Source organism: Podarcis filfolensis (genome assembly GCF_964270895.1).
Source record: "Podarcis filfolensis genome assembly, chromosome: 4".
Classification (NCBI taxonomy): Eukaryota; Metazoa; Chordata; class Lepidosauria; order Squamata; family Lacertidae; genus Podarcis; species Podarcis filfolensis.
Genome location: NC_139607.1, coordinates 42,138,479 through 42,161,124, shown reverse-complemented (window position 1 = coordinate 42,161,124; position 22,646 = coordinate 42,138,479). Strand labels below are relative to the sequence as shown.

At 42.5% G+C, this 22,646-nt stretch overlaps 1 protein-coding gene across 5 annotated transcripts; it reads left to right on the top strand.

The window, feature by feature from the left end:
• The first annotated feature begins 239 nt into the window (after positions 1–239).
• On the top strand, positions 240–22,305 carry ACOT9 (acyl-CoA thioesterase 9). Of its 5 annotated transcripts, none has more exons than XM_083612401.1 (16): positions 240–366; positions 6,583–6,674; positions 7,941–7,967; positions 11,283–11,328; positions 11,776–11,946; positions 12,229–12,266; positions 12,888–12,971; positions 13,742–13,845; positions 14,380–14,453; positions 15,016–15,083; positions 15,553–15,664; positions 17,479–17,569; positions 18,858–18,943; positions 19,608–19,695; positions 19,883–20,033; positions 20,760–22,305. In XM_083612401.1, exons 1-16 carry the CDS (start codon positions 290–292, stop codon positions 20,825–20,827), a joined length of 1,377 nt encoding a protein of 458 aa, XP_083468527.1. In that variant the 5' UTR covers positions 240–289; the 3' UTR covers positions 20,828–22,305. The 5 variants fall into 5 exon arrangements, with proteins under 5 accessions (XP_083468527.1, XP_083468529.1, XP_083468528.1 ...); XM_083612402.1 differs by lacking the exon at positions 240–366 and adding an exon at positions 4,323–4,890; XM_083612404.1 differs by lacking the exon at positions 240–366 and adding an exon at positions 4,882–5,271.
• Positions 22,306–22,646: the final 341 nt, after the last annotated feature.

Sequence of the window (22,646 nt, the reverse complement as noted above, 5' to 3'; positions counted from 1 at the left end):
GGAGGCCCCTTTAGCGAAAGCGCACCTTGGGTTACAAATGGACCTCTGGAACAGATTATGGTTGTAAACCAAGGTACTACTATATATACATACAGGGGAAATGATATTATTATAAAGCAGTTATGCAACTCAAATGACGGCAGTAACTCAGTACATTTTAACCATCTCTTTGCAATTTCATTAGAGCAACAAACCCATTCTGTGTATTACAAATATCTTCTTGATTGCCTTAAGGATGCACAGAACGAAAAAGGAACAGTAGTGGAATCGGAAAGGCACCTACCCTGACATGCTACATGCTGAGCTTGCTCCAACAGCTACCTCTAGGAAGAGAAGAGGGAAGGGGAATTGCTACACCTTATGTAGGTAAGTGCATTTTCAGTTCTGCTTCTACCATCTGCAGTATACATTTAAAATAGCATCATACCATTTTAAACACTTTCTTCCAAATAATCCTGGGAAGTGTAGTCTGTTAAGGGTGCTGAGAGCTGTTAGGAGACCTCTTTCCCCCTGCACAGAGCTTCATTTTCCAGAGTGGTTTAACAATCAATTCCTCTTCCCAGGGAACTCTGGGAATTGTAGCTCTGTAAGGGAAATAGGGATCTCCTAACAGCCCTCTGCACCTTTAACAAACTATACTTCCCAGGATTCTTCGGGGGGAAGCCATGACTGTTTAAAGTGGTATGATACCAACTGAAATCTATGGTGCAGATGGGGCCTTAGGAAGATGAACAGCATTATGGATAAAACAAGACCTGCCGGGTGTGTGGAATAGCCCATGTTTTACGTGCAGAGGGACCTACCCAACACAAGAAAGGGACGAGTTAAGAGAAGTACTGTATGCACTAATTGTTTGGCTTCTGTGCAGGTGCTAACCAGTCCTTTTGGCCTTCCTCTGGAAAACTGTGTGACCATCCGCTCACCCTGTTTTGCCTGACAGACCAGTCCTGTGAGTTAGCCACTGGACATGCCTTGTCCTGCTCCTTCCTTATCTCTTCCTTCCTGCTCCCTCCTTGCAAGTGACTGCCTCATATGCCCTTCACAGCAACACCCATTTGATCTGTGAACCCTGAGACACCATCCCTCCTTGCGGTCCTGAGTGAGCAAACAATTAAGGGGCCCACTGCCATTCAACATGAGGGCAGTCACCACTAAAACTGACAAGTATTCTATGAAGGAATTTCTGCTAACGTTGAAATACATGTGGACGTGCTCATGAACAGCATGCTATAAAAACTGGATGCACATAACTCAAATAAACCAGTGCAGCTGCACTTGAGAACTGGGGTGTGTGTGTGTGTCATATTAGGCCAATGTTGAGGATTAAGATACAAAAATGCTTAATCCACATTCCACAGCTAGGCTGCAGCCCAGCCCACATCTTCATAGTTTATCTGAAAAAACACACAACTATAATTGCAAAAAAAGCTGCATCTCCCTTTTCTTAACCCGCTTAACAAAAAATCAGACAACAGATTGGGAAGCAAATTTAAAATATTATTTACCATATTTTTTGCACCATAACACTCACTTTTTTCCTCCTAGAAAGTAAGGGGAAATGTCTTTGCATGTTATGGAGGGAATGCCTATGGGTGGCATGCCTACGGATTTTCCTCCTCTAAAAACTATGTGTGTGTTATGGTCGGGTGCGTGTTATAGAGCGAAAAATACGGTACTTACTTATAGTCGTGCATTGGATCTCAGCTACAACAGTAGTAAAGGCTATACAGGTAAAATATTTATATTTACAGTAGAAACAGCCTTGGGCACGTGCCTGAGCTGGAGCAACAGGAGGCATGTCTGCCCCCATCAAAGGTCAAAATGGGGGGGGGGGAGAGGGAGGGAGGGAGGGAGGGAGGGAGGGAGGGAGGGAGGGAGAGAGAGAGAGAGAGAGAGAGAGAGAGAGAGAGAGAGAGAGAGAGAGAGAACAGGAAATTACTACAGTAATTTCTCCTTTCCCCTCTCTATCAATTATGTTTCTATGGTCTGAATCTCTGCCTGTCAGCAATACAGTGGTACCTCGGGTTACAGACGCTTCAGGTTACAGACGTTTCAGGTTACAGACTCTGCTAACCCAGAAATAGTACCTCAGGTTAAGAACTTTGCTTCAGGATGAGAACAGAAATCGTGCTCCGGCGGCGCAGCAGCAGCAGGAGGCCCCATTAGCTAAAGTGGTGCTTCAGGTTAAGAACAGTTTCAGGTTAAGTACGGACCTCCGGAACGAATTAAGTACTTAACCCGAGGTACCACTGTACAGCTCCGTGGTCTTAACCCGTTCTCATGCTAATTAGCAAAAAATATGCATTGTTAGATTTGGTTGCTAAATCTCCCACATATAGTTCCTTGGGATTTTACTCCCATGTTTGATGTATTGTCTGCTGTGGCCTTCCCCACCCCCTCACTTTCAAATAAAAACATTCTGGGTTTGGCTGTGGGGATACAACTTAAATCACATCATGCAAATAGAGCTTTGACAGTATATTGATATAAACATTATCAGCTTGAGCTACATTTGGGTAAACATGTATTTCATTACACTGTCAGAAGCATATATAGTGAAAGGACGCACAACCACTGCATTTTCAACCTAGCGTATTTTAAAAATTCTTATCCATCTACTTATTTGCAAAGCTTCTGCTCTTTTCTTTGTTCACAATCTCAAAGAAAGATCATTCTTCCCCATTAACTTTCTTCCCTGTGGTAATGGCAACAACAGTGTTTATGTTAAACACATCCTCCATCCCAGTGTTCTGTAGAAAGCTCCTTCTTTCCAAATGTAGCAAAGAGTGACAATTTAGTTTTTAGGATTAACTATTTTTCCAGTATTAATTGCTATACAGTTTGGACTCAAATGCTGCCAAATACCCAATTAAAAGAAAAACAAAGCAATTATTGTATTATAAAGCCACTAATCGTTCCTAAAATAGTTAACATGGGAAAGAAACTTTGGAAAGAGACAGAGGAAGTTAATCCAAAGAAATGGATGTTGGGGTATGTAAGAAATACTGCTACGAAAAATATATGTATAACAATAATCCCGTTGATATAAAAATCATGTCATGTGTTCTGTATTAATCCAGAATAACAACCTTGACCTTTCTGAAGCTGTGAGGATGGAACAGTAGAAGGGACAACACCACTGTTGTCTGGTGCCCATTGGGACTGGTATGCTCTCTGAGAGGCAAACTACAATGACCATAATTATTTGAAGTAACGAATGTGTTTCAATGGTGTTTTCAATGTACAGTGGTACCTCGGGTTACATACGCTTCAGGTTACATACGTTTCAGGTTACAGACTCTGCTAACCCAGAAATAAGTGCTTCAAGTTAAGAACTTTGCTTCCGGATGAGAATAGAAATCGTGCTCCGGCAGCGCGGCAGCAGCAGGAGGCCCCATTAGCTAAAGTGGTGCTTCGGGTTAAGAACAGTTTCAGGTTAAGTATGGACCTCCGGAACCAAATAAGTACTTAACCCGAGGTACCACGGTTTATGTACACAGCCTCAAAATGGCTGCCATTTATGTCTGGGATGTGGGGCATACGGCTCTTGGGAATAACACTGCAATGGGGCAAAACCTCTATGGCTAACACCTCCCGTTTTCTGAGATAAAGTTATGGGATGAACCTTTCCTGGGCCAATTTTTGGTGTTCCAGTGTTAGAATAATAGAATTGTAGAGTTGGAAGGGATCCCAAGGGTAATCTAGTCCAACCCCCCCCCCCCCGCAATGCAGAACTCCTGTCCACAGCCATCAATGGATGGGCTCAAACCACCAACCTTCTGGCTAACAGCAAGACCCGCTGGGGTTTGAAGGAACCTTGCAGGCATCCTTCCTCCAGTGCTGTTCTGATTTGGTTTTAAGGACTAGATTTTATTGACTATATTGTATTGCATTTTAATTGTAAACTTGCTTGATAAGTCACACTGGAGTGAAAAGTCGTATACAGTGGAACCTTGGGTTGTGAACGTGATCCGTGCAGGAAGCACATTTGCAACCCGCAGCGTTTGCAACCCGCAGCGCCGCGTCTGCACACGCGGCGATTTAGTGCTTCTGCGCATAGCGCGATTTAATGTTTCTGCGCATGCACGAGCGCCGAAACCCGGAAGTAACCTGTTCCGGTGCTTCTGTGTTCGGCGCAGTGCGCAACCCAAAAACGCGTAACCTGAAGCATCTGTAACCCGAGATACCACTGTATATACAAAGTGGGAAATAAATAAGTAAAAGGAGCCCAATGATGAAACCAATATGGTGCCCTCTGGATCTTGCTGGACTTCAACTCCCAGAACCTCCTGGCCATGCTGGCTGGGGTGGGGCTCATGGGAGTTGGAGTCCAATGGGAGGGCACCCTATTGCCTTCCCTTAAGGACTGAACTCCCAACTCCAGCCTTTATGCATGCGTTGAACGGGTGAGAAAAAGCCTAATTTTGAATCTAGCCCACTATGGAGTAGATCCCAGCACTCTCAAACACACTGACTTGGGAGCAAGTCCCCACTGATTGGCGTTGCGCTGCAAACTCGCCACTTGTGCCATTAATCCCTCCCCGCACGGCCCTGAACTCGCAAGCACACCGGAGAATCAAGCCTAGCAGTATGAGGGGGGACGAAGTCAACGAGAGCGGCTCCTCCGAATGTAATGGACGAACCCGACGCCTAAGCGCGGAGATAGGCCCTTGGGAGCAACTACTGCGGGGAAGAGGGGCGCGTTCTGCCGCAGAAACCAGCAACCCCTCCGAAGAGCTTGCCGGTCCAGGCGGCGGGGCCGAGTTCCTGTTCCAGGCGTGGCTGCTGCGTGCCTTGGTAGAGTGAGTCACAGGGCTGCCAAGGCGGTTTCCCCAGTGCCGCAGGAAGGCGGGCTGCAGCCTGTGCAAGGAGCAGAATGTTGTCCCCGAGGTAAGGCAATTCCTGGCGGCGGCGTCTGCATCCAGCCGGCTCGGGGCGGGGAAGAGGCTCCGCACAGGCAGGCGCGCGGCACTTCCAGGGCCGAGTGGCAGCGCCGAGGTCGGTTAATAGAAAGCCAGGCAGAGGCGACCGTTTAGGGAGAGCGGAGGCCCGCCCCTCCTTCCCCTTTCTCCCCGCTTCGGCCTGCGCCCTGGCAGGACGGGAAGACCTGGCCGGAGCCAAGCATTGCTTTCGGACGTACGCCTTGTCTGGGGCCTCCTTTTCCCGGGAGACAAGCGCTAGACACGGCATACGGTCTCTGGGCTCCAGAGGACTAGCCTCGTGACAGCAGGAAGCAGCGCATAGTGCAGTTTGAATCACGCTGACTCCGAAGTAAAGTCCTCCCTGGTTTCCCTGGAACTTACACCTGCGTAAATGTGACTAGGATCGCGGACTTGAAAGACTACCCAGTACTGTTAATTTCAGGAGAAGAATTTGGTGGGGTTGGGCACCAGTGAGTCACTCTGGACAGGCTCGTTGAGTGGAAGTTCTGCCACCCATTTTTGAGTAATTTAATGCAACGTTTGGCCAAGTATGAAAGTTAAAAGTTATACTACACTCAACTGTGTATTCATAAAGTACCAGGGCACACAGGACGGGTGGTGCTTAGGCCAATAGCCTTGGCCAGTTTGTGCTTTTGCCTCCCCACCACTGACAGGCCAGCCTGCAAGGTAGCATCTCAGCATGCTTCAGTGCTCCTTGCTTGTGCCTGGCAGGAGCACCCTGTTGAGAGAGGAGGGGCCGCTGCTGCTGAACCCATTCAACTTCCCTGCTGTCCCATGAAAAACCCCTTGTGAGGCTAACTAAAGCTAGATGATACTAGGATGTGGGAAAGGTATCCCTATCTACAAAGGAAACAACAGATGTACCAAAGCCTATATTTTCCAGGCTGGGGTAGATCATGAAAGGGAAAGACAGTTGGTCACCCCAGCAGGGTCAGTGGCATGACACATAGCAGGGATAGCAGGCGCAATATCTCTTCTGGTTTCAGCTGCAAGTTAGGAAAACCTTCACCTGTTGCATAACAGTCATGGGACATGCAATTGTACAGGAACCCACTTGGAGCAAGTAGATTAAGAACCCCACTGAGAAACAGCCAGGCGCATCCTGGTTAATGCTGCCTTTCTCTTGATCTGCATACAGAGGACAGCCCAAATCAATTAGCAACAGTTAACAGCCAGAGCACAGAGTTCCTGAACCTGGATGCACCATAGGTGTTGTAAAAAAGAAGGGGAGGGGTGGTCCCACCAGCTCAGCCAGTTGGTGCTTCAGCCTCTCCCTCATGGGGTGGGGTGGGGGGAAATGAGTGACTGCAAGTATACTTCTCCCTTCCTTGTTGCAGTGGCCCTCTTAGTGTAGTGACACCTTATTCTTCCTGGATCCAGACATTGATTCTGCAAGGCAAAAATGTTCGTGCCTGTTTGGCCACCAGTGGCAATGCTGTCAGTGGCCCACAACGTTCCTGCATTTTAGCCTTTCAGCCAGCATTTCTGTTCTGATAGTGATGCTTGCATACTTCCAGCCAGGTGGGACTTCTGCCATATCCTCTGGCTCCCATTTCATGGATCTCAAGTATAGGATTGCACCTTTAATGCCACCTATGATATCATACTCTTGACAGTATTCATTCTCCTTTTGATGCAGATGGTTTTCATTAAGCAAGGCCTGTCCTGCCCTGGCCAGGATGCTGACTTCCTCCACCAGTGGCTCCCAGGTTTCCCAGACTATGGAGGAAGGTAATGTAACTGGGCTGCAGGCGGGTGTGAGAATACGACCAGAAAGGTTGATCTGTTTGTTTAGTGGCATCTATAGCAGTAATAGCTGTAACTGGGCTTCTATTTATGTGGGAACTGTTTTCGAAACAAATATGTTCTTAGTGTAACTTTTCCCAGCAGTAAACAGAAAGTAAAAGCAACAAACACAGTGCGTTCTCATTAGAAGCACATCACTCCATAGCACCAAATTGCTTAGTGGAAGAAAACTGGACCCTCCAGAACGATACCCAGGGACCTTGAGGCCTCTCTGCATCAACATCCACATTTACATGTGACAAGAAGGGAAACTATATTTTTTATAAAATGGTTTTGCTCTATGGCTGTAATGGGTGAGGGGTGTCTCAGTAGTGTTGGGTACCTCAGCAGTGCTTTACTTAGGGCAGTGCGGACAGTTCCCCTGCATGGGGAACCGAGTTGAGGGGACGCAAAATAATAACAATAACAACCACAATAAAACCCATCTATTATATATAGGTGTTGTGTGCCAAATTTTGTCCCGGCTCAAGGTGCCATATTACCAAAGTCTAACACGGTCTAGCAAACCAGCCCTGTTATCTTAACCTTCCCACAGTTTACAGTGACTGGCTAGTTCCATGCAGGCAGTGACCTGCATCAACAACACCAGTTCCTTGTAACACTTTATTATGCAATCCATAACAGATAAAAGTGCAAACACGTGTTTTGAATTAAGTAGTTGTTTAACCACGTCTGTTACTATTCTGTATACTTCAGCCTAGAATGTCTGCATTTGCAGGCAGACCCACCACAGATGAAATAAGGTTTCTTTCTCTCTTACAATACCCCAGTCTAGCACATGGGAGACATTCTGTTCAGTTTTATCTATGATACACAATTTTGTTACCTTTTTTAATTTAGATTTTAGGAATCTTACTGAAAGTCATTGTGCTTTTATTATACTTTGTGTGATGTAACTATAATAATAGTTATGAGAAACGTGGACTAGAGGGTGAAGATAAAGGAAGCAAACACAGCTATTGAGTACCCTGCAGTGCTATGTACATTTGGAAAACAAACAGAGGGACATCTTAACTTTAGCACAGAAATAAATGATCAGTACAACAGAATTAAATCATATGTTAGCACACTTGTGCATACACTTCTGCATTTTGTGACTGAGTCCAAAATGACCAGGAAAACAATGCAATTAGGGTTTTTGCCTTGTGTTTTATGACACTGATAATCTAAATGGCTTTTTCTACTTTTCAGGACATTCACCCATTCATGTGAATAATGGTGTGTTGTGGTAACCTGTATGCATTTTAATATGGCTATATATCTGCTTCTATCTTGCTTCTATCTTTCTTTGTTGGACAGTTAATGAAATATACACATTAATATTTTCTGGCACCAGTTGCAAGTTAGCGTTGTTGGTGGCACTAAATGGGTTCACACTGCTAAGCAAATAAAGCATGTCTTTTTAATCAAAATATAATCTCTGTATGCCTGCATCTTGTGCTGTTATTTATGTTTACAATAAATCAGAAGACAAGTACTTGTATAGATTTATGTAGAATCTAGAACCCTGTATTCAAATAACTGGTGAGCAAGCTGTGCCTCTTAAATCCCTGGCTCATGATCTCCAGTTTTCCAAAGCTTTCTTAAGTCCATGTCCTTCCAATGGTTCAAAGTGTCCTTTACAGACAAACATAAGAAAAAGAGAGGTTGGTAAGCGTGACATTTTGTAATACTTTAGAAATAAATATGGGTCCAATCATACGCATGCAACCTCTTATTCCTAGTCCCTGTGTGAGGATTTGCCTCAGTCCTACTTTTTTGTTTCGTTTTTCTTACTCAGCTTCATACAATTGCTACCCACTTTTTCCTAATGTTCAGACTTCAGACCAATGACTTCTTTCCCCCATTTCCTTTAACAGTTTACCAGGTGGGCCTACAGGGACATTGCTAGTCAAACCTAACCAATTCTATGTGCTTCCCTTAATAAGAGTTTGACAGAACAAAGGGCAGCAGCTCAGCGATAGCATATCTGCTTTGCAAGCAAAATGTTCTGGATTCAATTCATGGCATCTCTAGGTAGGGCTGGGAAGAACTCCTGCCTGAACTCCTGGAGAGCCACTGCTACTCAAATGTTGACAGTACTAAGCTAGATGGACCAGTGGTGTGACTCTATAAGACATCTCCCTGTGCACTGTCTTAAGATACTTCATTTGTAGTAATTTGCAATGCTGTTTCCATATTTGCGTGTGAGGGTAATACAGCTTGTAACTATTCTTTCAGGCAGTCTTTCCCCACATTTGGACAGACGTAAGCAGAACAAATGTGTTGGGTGGGAAGCAATTTCACTCCTCAACAGTGGTGCAATATCCATGATTAAGGATGAATTATCTCTGTCTCTCAAGGGGCAAATAGCTTTCTGAAGGACAACCAGCTGGTGCTATGTGTCAATGAGTTGTGGTCAGCAGTAGCATATCAGCTCACAGAAAGATAAGGAAAGCAAACAATACAGCTTGTATAGTTGAGCAACACCACTTTACGATATGAAAATTGGGTTGTTTTGATACCCTTAGGCTAATTACTGCGACTGAGCAACACCAGACAATTACTGTGTTATTGGGGCCATCAAGAAAAAAAGAAGTCATATTCCTTGATAGCTGGAAATATCTCCCTTTTTTGGATTTAGGCAGTGGAGTAGCAGAGAAATGCTGTTGTTTGAATGTGGGAACAATGAAGAATCATAGAGATACTGGGAGGTTTTTGAGCCTGAGTTCAGCTGTGCCAGAAGCAGCATGGAAGGAACTACAGGGGCCCACTCTATACAGTTGCTCTGTGGAAACCTGAGGATTAGTGATTGTGTTTCCCATTTTAAGGGTCAGCTTGTTTCCACTAAGCTCTGCTTGAATAAGATCATTAGTTTCCAATTCTCTCTCGTGCAAAGGAAACAAAAACCTGTGGTGCTGCTTCTGGAATCTCCTACCACTTGAGAAAGGAAAAGTGTTTAACAAGAAATGTTACTTCTTTTATAGCGCAAAAGAAATACAAGCATGTGTATAATGGCGGTTTTTTTTTTTTTTGAAGACTGAATGTACTTGGGGAGGAACATCTGATCCCTACAGTCCAAACATAGAAGGAACATCTGGTTGACGTGGCTTCCCTGCTTGTCCTACCGGGTTGATGGCAGAATAGTCTGTATGGGCTGATTCCTATTGAGGGGTGATACTGATCCATAGGAAATATGGACATTCCCAAGGACATTCCTTCAGGAGTATTGACCACTGCTGTACAGATGTATCCTAAACACAGCCTATGGATGGAAGTCAATGTTGGCCTTATCATGAGATGAAGTGAAGCTACTGTCTCAGATCATGGATTGAAAAACTGAGGGCAGCAAAAATGGGCCACTCCTTAAATTGCAAAATGTATACATGAAGCACACCAATCTGACCATTCATAAGATGAAAATAGGTCTAAAGCAGAGGTGCTCTAGAACAGGGTGGCTAACTGATGTACCTTCAGATGTTGTTGAATTCTGACTCCCATCATCCCTGCCAGCATGGCCAGTGGTCAGGAACAATGGGAGTTGCAGTACAACAAACACCTAAAGGTTCACAGGTGAGCCATCCCTGTTCTAGAATATATATGATATTAGTAGGTGGTGAGTGGCTAGAAAAATAAGTCTGGACCACAAATTTTGAAATTTGCCCTGGTAGGTTAGGTGGACTGCATGTGTTTATATAGTTGACCTGGAAGAAGAGTCCTCTGACTCCTGTACTTTAAGAAAAGTGCACTGGACCTCCAGTAATTTCAAGTACATATTTGATGTTTCTTCTGGCGTGGTTGTACATTATTAAATACAAAATGATTAATATCCTAGTGATATGTAGTGCCATAAAACCTTGCCCAAGGTTGTTGCTGGCTCTGTGAGTTGAGCTCAGCCGACTTAATTAGAGCAAAATGACTGGGTTTGTTTAAGTCATCCAGTTTACATGTAACCATTTTAATTGATTTGAGGGGTGCATGTCTTTTGGACTGTTAGATTTACTTGCTCTGATGATTAGATGTATTAGCCTTGAGCCAGCTGAGGTAACACACAACTGCCAATGGCCCTGCATGGGGATCCATATCGCAGCCTGCCTCAAAAGTGTCATCCATCCAGTTTGTTCAATGGCAAAGAGCATTCTAATATGTAGCGGGCAACTTTTTGCCTCTGTACATGGAAGCTTGGCTCTGTTCATGGGTTTCCCTTATAATATCAGAGCACATGAAAACAGAAATTTATGAATGTAGACTGAGTAACATACACATTCATTTTAGAATGTGCAGGCTTTCTTGCTGGGTCAAATTTGACTTACACACACACACACACAGTCACAAGGATCAGTTGGATATTTTTGGTTGTAAAAAGGTAAAAGCTGTCATAGTCTCCTGTGGTTATAATGGTGTATCCCCTGATAGCAGGAATGAACTTCACCAGCTGCTGCTTTTCATCTTCTCTTTTGCATGACTTTGCTTACTCTTCTGCTTCTTGGGAGGGTAGTAGTACCCTTTTGGTCAGTTAATGCATCAAATATTTCTGACTTTGTTGTGTTGCAGTGCGAAATAGATTGAGGGAGATAGTGGGAGCATCTACCAATTGGAGGTATGACACATGCAAAGCTTTCTTTGATTTTTTGATAGTTGCATTTCAAAATAAAGCAGACCTGATTGGAATGTCCTCTTTCAGAGATTTAACCAGCTGTCTTGAAACTCTGAGGGTCTTTTCCCCTACAGGAATGATGGTGATGATTATGATAATACTTCTCATAAATGTTAATAGTTTATATGCGTTATCTTAGTATTCCTTTAAAAAACATCCTTCAGAGAAAGTAAATTAATATTATCCCTAAATTACAAAAATGATTTGAATCTGATAGTGCTTGCCTTAGGCTGTAACCAGGTTCAAGGTGGGCCCAAGATTTGAACTGGTGATTTTCCAGCTCAAAGATCTTGATCTTAACCATTATGCTACGTAACTCTATTCTAGTAAACGTGTATTACATTTTGCAACCTGTGTCCACCCGGAATCATCTGATTTGTTTTCCTCCAGAGACCATGTGCAAGCAATGAATGAAAGAAAAGCTTTACATACCCTCCTTGCAAAAAACCAAGCTGACCTGCCCCCTAGGAAAATGAGAGACAGCTATATAGAAGTTATCCTGCCTTTGGGAAGTCAACCTGAAATAAGAGAAAAATATCTGAACGTGCACAACTCTGTCAGGTAAAATCAGTTGCCTTTTTAATAGAATGAATATCTTCCTACTTGGTGCCTTACCATTTGCACTGTTATCTTATGTACCATTTTGACTTAACCCCCCCCCCCAACCTGGCTCTCCTAATTATTATATGTGAATTTTAAAGGATCAAACTATTGAGATGTTTAATGATAAATTTTTAAACTTCAGATTGTACATTTTTTAAAAAACACCGTCATAGAACTCTGTTGGATTCGTCCCAGTATCTTGCAAAGTAATCTTACCATGTACCATTTTAATCTTGGTAGGTTTGGCCGAATTCTTGAAGATCTTGATAGCTTAGGAGGTATGTAACAGCCATGCAGTTTCATTGATCTGGTAGTCAGATTAATTTGGGTAATTAGAATTCTGGGGTCAGATATTACACAGAACTGGGATGCGAGAGAAAGGCGTGTGAGTGACTTGGGCTTCCACTTTTTTGCAGTTCCTGTGTAAATGCTCAAATAGTGACATATGTGACCTAAATGAGTTGTGCTCATGAATGACCTCAACCTGCAGGAGCTAGATGGGAAATCTTCCCTTGCTATGGCAAGGGTGGTGAATAGAGAGAATGGTTCCTAGATTTTTTGAGATCCTTAGAGAAGGCAGCCAGTCTGTGATGCAAAGCACGACTATCCAGAAACAAGGGCTGCCAAAATCTCAGAAACCTTTTCCCAAGCCAGGATTTGTGTTTTGGTGGTGCAGTGCATCCACGGGAGCTCTTCACATGACTGATTGAATGAACCCATTTTAATTATATTTGTGAACGTGACATTTTCATGCATGTTCCTTGTTTGTTTGAACTCGTCAAGTGTTATTCTTGGAATGACACAAATACCACATTGTAAAATTTTTACTGCACTCCCTTTCATAAAAAAACTAAATACAGAGAATAAATCATGCAGTCTCTTTCATCCTTTCTCTACAGTTCTGATTTGTTATACACACACAAAGCATGAAGCTGGTCAGATGTCTCCTTTGTCGATTGTTACAGCGCTGGTGGATAAAATTGGTACGGTGTTGTTGGATCTATTAAAAAACTTGATGCTTGAACTAGGAGTGCTTGCTGTGTTGGGTAAAAAGAGCTAGGCTTCATTTTGACATAACTGTTGGGGGGAAGGGCAGGAGCTAACTGCTCCACCTCTTTTGGATAAGACTTTCTTCAGGCTGCCAGATGTTGCAGTAAATGTGCATTTGCTTCCAAAACAACACCTGTGTTTCCATGCCCCTACTTTCATTTTAACAACTTGTTAGGTCTAGTATGTCATGAGTTCCGCCCCCCTCTGCTTCTCCCCCACACTAAATCAGTGATGTGGAGCAGGGCAGTGCTGAAATATCAGGTCACACATTTCCCCATTTAGATACTGCCCCAAGAGGAAAGGCAGCAACATGTGTTGCAGCCATGTTCTGTGGCAAATGTGCACTTCCTGTTGCATCTTGCTTGCCCTGAAGAAGGTGCCTGGCAAACCTTTCTAGGCAGCATTCTACAGCTGGAGTCTGAGAAGGCTCCTCTCCCTAGTAGCCACCCAGCTCACTTCTCTTGCTGGTGGCACCCAGAGTAGGCCTTTAAGAAGGATCTTAAGGGTTGGAGGGCAAGGACAGTCTTTTGGGTATCCTGGTACCAAGCCATTAAGGGCTTTAAGGGTTAAAATGGGCACTTTTTCTGACTTGTAATAGATAACCAGAGGTAAGTTAGCTTCCTTGAGCTAGAGAAATTAAGTTTTTGTTTTCAGTTACTTATCTTTAGTGTCTATGCTCTGACTCCTGTTTGTTTGCTTTTAGGATTATGGAAGCAGGATATTCGTCCAGACTGTGATATCAAGTTCGTTGGGAATGTTTCATGGGTAGGAAGGACATCAATGGAAGTAAAGATGCACATGCTTCAGGTTGTAATTTTTCCATATAAAAAGTAATACACTTTATGAGTGCCTGAGAGTTCTAAAACAAGGGCCTGGTTCACATATGGCATTAAACCACAGTTAAAAACAAACTGGTTTAATGTGAACGTGCACCCGCTGCTGCAAAATTCTCTCTGCTCTGCTTTTGCACTTGTCACATCACCAGGAAATCTGACATGTTGTGATGTCTCTCTAAACAAACCCTAGCTGGCAATTAAGGTTTGTTCTTGAGTTATTGCTTGTGTGTGTTTTGGGAGCCCGGGTTTGGGTGGAACAATAAGCCAAACACTGACTTGTTTTCTGATGGTGCAGCTGGAGAGAGAGAGAGAGAGAGAGAGAGAGAGAGAGAGAGAAATGCAGTGCCCCAGTTTCCAATAAACCATACCTTGTATTTAGCTATAGTTTAATGTGGTGTGTAAACCAAGCCACTATGAAGGCAGAACATCAAGATCTTCATTGCATTCTCAGCAGGAACAAGACTAGTTTGCTAAAGGTGATTTCCCTTCCATTGTTTTCTTTTAGTTTCACGATGGTGCCTATCATCCTGTATTAGATGCAACTTTTGTCATGGTGGCCCGTGATCCAGAAAACAAAAGGTAAAGCTTTCAGTAGACCATTGGGAATAATTGTACAGTGACAAGTGGTAAAGTCTTTTGATGAAGGGAGGACAAAGGAGGAGAGAGCTACTTGCCTAGTGGGGGCAGAGTTGTGACACTAACTTTCTGACACCACTGCTGCTTACTGAAAAGTGGGGAGAGATCAGGGTTATGCCAGTGTACTGGTGGAAGTGCTGCATTGGCTCTGCTGGTGGGCTGCATAGCCTCCTCACCCCTCTCCCTCTTGGTAAGTGACAGTGATGCCTCTGTCAGGAAGCTAACACTATAGCTCTGTCCTGCCTGGAGAGCTGCTTCTGGTGATAGTCAAACGCTGCTGCATTCAAACACTCAGGCGGGCATATACACTCCTCATTTATTTCCTCCCCTTTATTCCTCCCCTTTTAAATGTATGATATTTTAGTGTATTTTTGGTTTCTATGGAAGCCGCCCAGAGTGGCTGGGGAAACCCAGCCAGATGGGCGGGGTACAAATAATAAATAATAATAATAATAATAATAATAATAATAATAATTATTATTATTATTATTATTATTATTCACAGGCCAGCATTTGTGAACCCACTGATTCTTGAAAGTCCAGAAGAGGAAAAGATCTTTAAGGAAGGCGAAGGTATGTAATGCATTCCTTGGGGTTGTGAAGAATTTCTGGTTGTGGTCCATTCTCCCATTTCATAAAGGGCATTTTAAAGATGGATTTTCAGGGTTCTCCCTTCATCTCTGCACTTATAAGTATTGAATATGTGGAAGATCTACATGATTAATAGATAATAGGGGAAGGAATTTAATTGTCCCAATTGGCTTGTAACAAGCCTGTCCACTCCATTTCACTTCCTTAAATATCCTTTTAAAGCCATGGAAGCCAGTGGCCATCATTATGCTATGCTGGCCACTTCCGCAGGTGAATTATGCCTTGGGTGAAGAAATACTTTCTTTTGCCTGCCCCAAACTTACCACTGATCAGTTTCCTTTGCTGACCCAATGTGTCATTATTAGTTTTGAAACAGGAGGGGGCTGGATACAGTTATTGGAAACTTATTTCCACCAAGTAATTTTCTGCTCATTTTCATTTACTTGGTTAGCAAACAAGACCAGAAGAGTTGATTCCAATAGGGCTTCCTTGCTAAAAATGGCTCCTACTGCAGAAGAAAGAAACATTGTACATGACATATTTCTTAATACACTGGACCCAAGGTAGGTGGCGTGGCAATGAATGCTTTTACAAACTTTACTTCTGTTTGGGTCTGAATCTTCTTAAAGGTGGCAACTTGTTATTCTATCATTTCTCAGCATGTACCTATTTCAGGCATTGAAAAAAGGGCTGCTCAGATGTTGTTTCCCCTTCTTTTGCCTTGTGCAGAAGTGAATGCCCAGGCCAGGAGACCCTGCATTTATTTATTTGTGTTTTATATCACTCTTCCTCCAGTTGGGAACCCAGAGAGGTACAGTGGTACCTCAGGTTACATACACTTCAGGTTACATACGCTTCAGGTTACAGACTCCGCTAACCCAGAAATAGTGCTTCAGGTTAAGAACTTTGCTTCAGGATGAGAACAGAAATCGGGCTCCGGCGGCGCGGCAGCAGCAGGAGGCCCCATTAGCTAAAGTGGTGCTTCAGGTTAAGAACAGTTTCAGGTTAAGTACGGACCTCCGGAACGAATTAAGTACTTAACCTGAGGTAGCACTGTATACCATATAATTAAAGTACTGGTACAAAAAGAATATTTACAGCCCTACTAAAAAACAAGATCTAAAAAACCGAAGTGACTAACTCTGACCTTAGGTTCTCCTCTAACCCTGGGTACTGAAACTGTTAGAGGAGGCAGTGTCAGTATCACCCATCAGGAGACATTTGTGAAGGGTTTTTTTTTTATTACCCTTGTCTCTGGGCAGCATATGCAAGATTGTCCAAAATTATTCTCACTAGCCCCTCTCAAATAAGTTAGATCAATGGTTCTCAAAGGGTGTGGCAGGAGAGGATTGCAAGTGTGGCAGGAAGATTCAAGGACAGTTGGTATTATATTTTGGGAATGATTCATGTTCTTATGTAGCTGCATTGTATTATACTTTCTCTATGTTCCCTGGTCATATTATAAAGTAGCTGTCTTCTATGTTATAAATAAAGCACTGCTAGGAGTTGTTTTCTTTTTCTTTTCCAATGTATTTTGTATCAGCAAAAAATTTTGGTGTGCCACAAGCAAATTTTTATTCTGAGAGTGTGGCCCAGAGAAAAAAGTTTGAGAACCACTGAGTTAGACTGAGAAGTTAACCCTGTGCAGTACGTTAGGCTGAGAGATATGTCTGACCTGAGGCTGCCAGTGAGTTTCATGGCTACGTGGGGATTTGAACCTGGTTCTCCCTGATCTTAGGCTGACATTCTAACTATTGCACCTCTTTGGCTCTAAGAGGTATTCCCCTGGCTCCCCACCAAGGTGACAAAAGCTGGCCTGAGGTAACACACACAGAAGCTAGTCAAGGGAAAATGACACACTGATTCCCCCCCCCCCAAAAAAACCTCTGGGATTGATGGGAAGCCATAAAATTATCTGAACCTTTAAAAAGGAAGTGCTTTATTTTAAAGTCCTGAAAAGCTTTAAACAGCTTTGTCCAGCAACTGGGTTTTTTTATTGCAAAAAACTGACCGCAGAATGGGTCTTAAAAAACACAGGAGTGGATACATAGGCCATGTTGCAATGAGTGGATGGTGATTTCCCCCAGAGACAAAGGCCAGTGTGCTTTTTGGCTGAGTGGATATTTGAATCCAGGCCTCTTTATTCCAAGTGCAGCACATTTAACTACATCTATTACATGCATCCTGGTTGGGGCATTCACTATGCGTGTCACGGTGCAATGATGATGATGTATGTGAGCCTAAGGCCTGTTTGTTGTCTCACTATGTGGGAGACATGGAGGGAGTGACATTCAGACAACCCCAGGTGGAGGTTAAGCAGGGGCTTTGCTTCGTAATGTTGGGCTGAGACAGCATCTAAACTCTCCTCCTCTCATAGGACAGTGAGTTTTCGGAGTCGGCTGCTGCCACCCACCGCAGTGTGGATGGAAGATGCAAAACTGAAGGGTCTGGAAATCTGCCATCCTCAGGTATTTGCAGAGCTATAGCATGAATATGTTAGGGGTGGGTTTTGTTTTGCTCTTGGTAAATAGATGTTTGACTCCTTATCCAAGCTGTGATATTTGATGGTGCTTCAGTTATATGATAGAAATTGCAATTGTTTTCATTCTGAAGGTATCTATCCATGTAAGAAAGTAGTCTTGATAGATTTTTGTAGTCACACAATTGTTTGTGAGTCACCTTCAAAAGTCAGCTTAATTTTTAATTGTAGCATTACAAGAAGGCTTCCTAGCTGTATTATTCTGAAGCTCTTTCCCACTGCGGAGGAGGTCCCACTAAGCATATCATGTGAACATTATTGGTTCATGGCTGCTGGCAGTGTATTTGCCAGAGATGCTGAGCAGCTTTCCAGTAAATGTTAGCATATCCGTTGACATATTTAGGAAATCCATTTTTCATCCCTGCCCTTCTCCAGGCACTCCACCTCCGTGTCATTGTGTATTACGGCCATGAAAGAGCATGCAAGAACCTACTGACTAGGTTCAGGTCTTGGCCGATGTGTTTTTAGCAAAAGGTACCAGCTGCTCAGTATATATTGCAGTCTTGTGCCCTTTTCCTGTCCCCACCAATTGGTTACAATCACAAAGTAAAGCTTGATAATAATTGCTGAGGAATATGTAAAATACCTCTTGCATATTGACATGTGATTTGAGCGTATTGATAGCTAGATTGATGATATAATTCCATTGCTCTCTTTTCTTCTTCACCCGTTTTAATCATTGATTTGCATTTCTCACTTGATCCAAAATGCTTTTATCACCAAAGCTGCATATGTACTTTACATTTAAAGTACAAAGAATCACGGGAGCTGCATTTTACCCCTCACAGAGTTACAATTATCAGTCCTCAGCATCCTTTGGGGGTGAGGAATGTCGTTTGCATTTGCTTTAAACGTATACTGTGTTGGCAGCCCAAATTTCCCTGCTGTCACTGGACAAAAATTCCTCTATCACCAGCACAATTTGACTGGCACAAAAAGTTGGTAGTTCTCACTATCTGTTCATTGCAGTTGGTTGGACTAAATGACTGTTGGGAGTCCCTTCCACCTCTACAAATTGTATAATTCAGTGATACACAGTATATTGTATTTTATCCACAGATTATGCATTTTGTGCTTTTTGTTATGTTGCCAATAGCACAAATTGCTAATTACTTGTTTTATGGCTAGTTTGACGGAGAACCAGAAATAAATATATGTTTTAAGGCCACATTTTCTGTAAGGGTGCATCATTCACCACTGAATATTTTTGACTGTAGGAACGCAACATTTTCAATAGAATCTTTGGAGGATTTCTCATGAGGAAGGCATATGAACTTGGATGGGCTTGTGCCTACAGCTATGGGTAAGTTGCAGGATGGTAATATTTGTAGGACTTAAAGCCCGGCAAGTCTTTTGGGAGGGTGGGGGTAGGGGAAGAGGGCAGGGGTTCATTTGGTTCTCCCTCCAGACTTCCTTCTTCCTGGCTGTGAGTGGGAAGAGCACCTTTCTCCTCTTGCACCCTCAAATCAGTACAATGTGAGCAGGGAAGAGGCCACGTAACCTTGTAAAGTGATTTGTTTTACAGATTCAGTACAGCAGCCTTCCCCAACTTGGTGCATTCCAGATGTTGCCCGACTACAGCTGCCATTTCCCCTCACTATTGGGAGTGATGGCAGGAGCTAGTTGGGAGTTCAACAACATCTGGGGGAGATGAGCTTGTGGAATGCAGCTGTAAAGTGATGCATCCAAAGACATTTGGGCTAATTTTGTAGGAGTTAGTGAAATCTCATATAACAAATGAGTATCACTAAGTTGCACAGTGAAAAACGTCTTAGGAACTGCCAGCTGGTCTTAACCCCTTTCTTTCATAAAACATAATTATTTAAAGCCTTTTCCTAATTGCAGGTGATATCTATACACAAAAATAAGCTTTTATGTAGTTTCTGATTTCTCATGTTTTTTTCATGTTACAATGCAGTGTTCCCTACATTTCCCTTTTAAAAATGTATTATTTTCCTCCGCTCCAGAAACTCCAGGCCTTACGTGGTAGCTGTAGATGATATCATGTTTCAAAAACCAGTTGAAATTGGATCTTTGCTACTACTTTCTGCCCAGGTAATGGATTTATTTTACTGAAACCATTTTAATAGATCATACTGGTATAAATCATTTGGCTGTCCCTGAAAGTGAGCAATAACAAGTCAGAGAATCACTGGCTTTCCTTTTCAAATATTAAAATGTTGTGTCTTCCTTGTTCAGTTCTGAATTTGGAGGCCCATAGTAGCTCTTTTTTGTTTTAAAGGTATGCTATACTGAAAAAAATAATGCCCAGGTTCGAGTGCACAGTGAGGTGTACGATCCAGCTACCAGAGTGCACCATACAACCAATGTCTTCCACTTCACATTTATGTTAGAAAATGAGATACCAAGTATTGTTCCCAGAACATATGGCGGTGAGTACCTATTTTGGAAGCTTCACACAGTGCATGATATTGCATGCTGCAGTGCAAAAGTAATGGTATTATAGGATCATGGGCCCAGATGGATTCCTTCCTGTTCTGGTTGTCCCCCACCCCAGTACCCCTTTTCCTCTCATCACCTCTCCTTCTGGGTTCATTTAGGTAGCCTAGAGAATTGTATAGTACCGTATTGGCCCGAATATAAGCCACTCCCTTAAAATTTCACAGGCACTCATAGCCGTTCTGTTTTACCGTATGTCTGTTTCAGCAGTGATATCGTAAAAGCCAATTTGTGTAAGGTCGCGAATTTAAGCCGCACTTTTCATGGTCGGAATTTGGAAAAAAGTGTGGCTTACATTCAGGCCAACACGGTAATTTGTGCATTCTGTTTTTTGTACTAACGTAGTTCAAACTGTGTGAATCTAGGTCCACAGTTCCTATCCATTTTTTTGTTATTTGAAGGTATTAATCTGCCCACTTCTTCAGTCTGTGCTGTGTGAACTAATCTAAATGAAAGGAGGAACGATGAAAGTGTTCTCAATGAAGACAGAGTAAAACGTTTATTCCAACTTTGGAAACAGGCAGGCTAAACCCAGTGTGCAAGGAAAAAGTGTGAAAAATTGACTCGAGCGTGTCTTACTAATTGACCACATAATCTTAGGAAGTTTGAGAAGTATCCATATAAATGACTTACAGTAGTTGCTTTTTCTTGTCTTTCAGAATCCATGCTGTATTTGGATGGGAAGCGGCACTTTGATTCCGCCATGAAAGAAAACATAGCACCCTAGCAGTGTGCCACCTTCGTAAGGAGATCGCCTTGGAAGCTTTAAGCATATTGCTTCTCCACAGGAGGTGGAAAAGCATTTCTGCCATTAAAAACAGTATGATCATGAATGCAGAAATACTAAAGCACTTACTTTTCTATCCATTTACTGTTTATTTCTATTTATACATAGTTTTTAGATTGATTTTTGTATTTCATATTGGTGTTTCATATATTTTATGTATTTTTAACGCCAAAAGACGAACAAACTATATATCATGACCATCACAGTGGTCATTTGCAAAGTGAAGAAAGGTAGCTCTGAAAGGTGGAGGGTGAAGGAAATGCAGTGTGGAATCCTGCCACTGAACAATTTTTGCATTCTTTGTTACTCAGAGGTGGTGATCAGTATACCATTTGAATTCATATGCTTTTCCTTAAATGTTTTCTACCACTGACTTCAGACTGATAAAAGCAGCTAAAGCTCCTGCACACTAATTGAAAAGGATTAAGCAGTTACATGGTGTGTCAAGGCCACATCAGGTCCATGAAGACCATTACCCTGCCTATCACAGTGGAACTTCCTGAATTAAGCAAGAACGTCTCTTGATTTCAGCCTTTGATAAACTCCTACCAGATATGGAAATGTTTTACTGAATAATGTATTATATCCTATAATTAAAAAAAATCATACGCTTGATTGAAATAATCTTATTACAAGCTACAAAAATATATTCCAGGTCGCTTCATATCATGTATGGTAGATCTACCCTCACATTGAAAATGATTTGGCAAAGATGGTGTGCCAATTTGTGTTTCTAAACTGCGCATCAGTGAAGCCAGAGATTCCTTTTGGAGCTTTACCATTTTGTTTTTTCTTCTTTTCATAGATATTTCTCTATGCCACTTGCATTTTGAAGTTTTGGGCTATTCAAAACTGAGAATGCAACTCCCCCTTGTGGATGTTTGAAGCATAACCATGCTTCTACTATGAATAGATTGAGATACTAATCACATTACTGGATGTCCTCCTCCATCTGAGAATAAAGATACTTGACACTGTATTTTAGTGTTTAAATTATGCATTTAATTTGTAAAAATGTGTTTGGATTGTGCAGTTTCTGTAACTCATCTAACTTAAAAATACATCCCCAAAGTTTAAGTAACTGTGGTAGCTTTTTCCAGTGCTTTTTTTCTGGGGAGACGCAGGAGGATGCATACTCCTAAACAATTTGTGAATCTTAAGTTTGGCCTCATTGAGGGGCAGTATTTCAATATGAGTAGAAAAATGAGAGTACCCATAAACATTTTTTTAAAAGAAAAAAAGCACTGGCTTTTTCACATTTGCTGTGTACTGTCTAAAACATTGTGTGCATAGATTGCGATTCAATAATTGAAGTTTAGACTTAATTTGGAAACGAGTTCCATCTAGTCCTGTACCCTTTGCAAGAATATACGGTAAGCAGATGGCAGCACAAATGAACAATTTTTACCTTCTTCTCATGCCCATCTTGCACTCATTTGTTTTGACTCTGCGTTTTCAAAATAGAAATCATAGAATATGGGAAGTCTGAATTATGTAATCAATATATTGGAGTGGGCAACCTCCAGCCTGTGGGCTTCCTGCTTGCCCTGCAAGGCTGTTTTCCACAAACCATACCCACCTACCTTCCTGTGATGTCAGGCAGAAATGCAGCTGTTTTCCCTGTAGAAAGCAGGGTTGATCAATCAGCTGATGAGTGAGTGTGTGTCCTTGGTTCGGTGTGTGAGATTAATTTGCACACTTACTAAATTCTATGGAACACGATGCTTACTTCAGAGTAAACATGCATATAGTTGGGTTA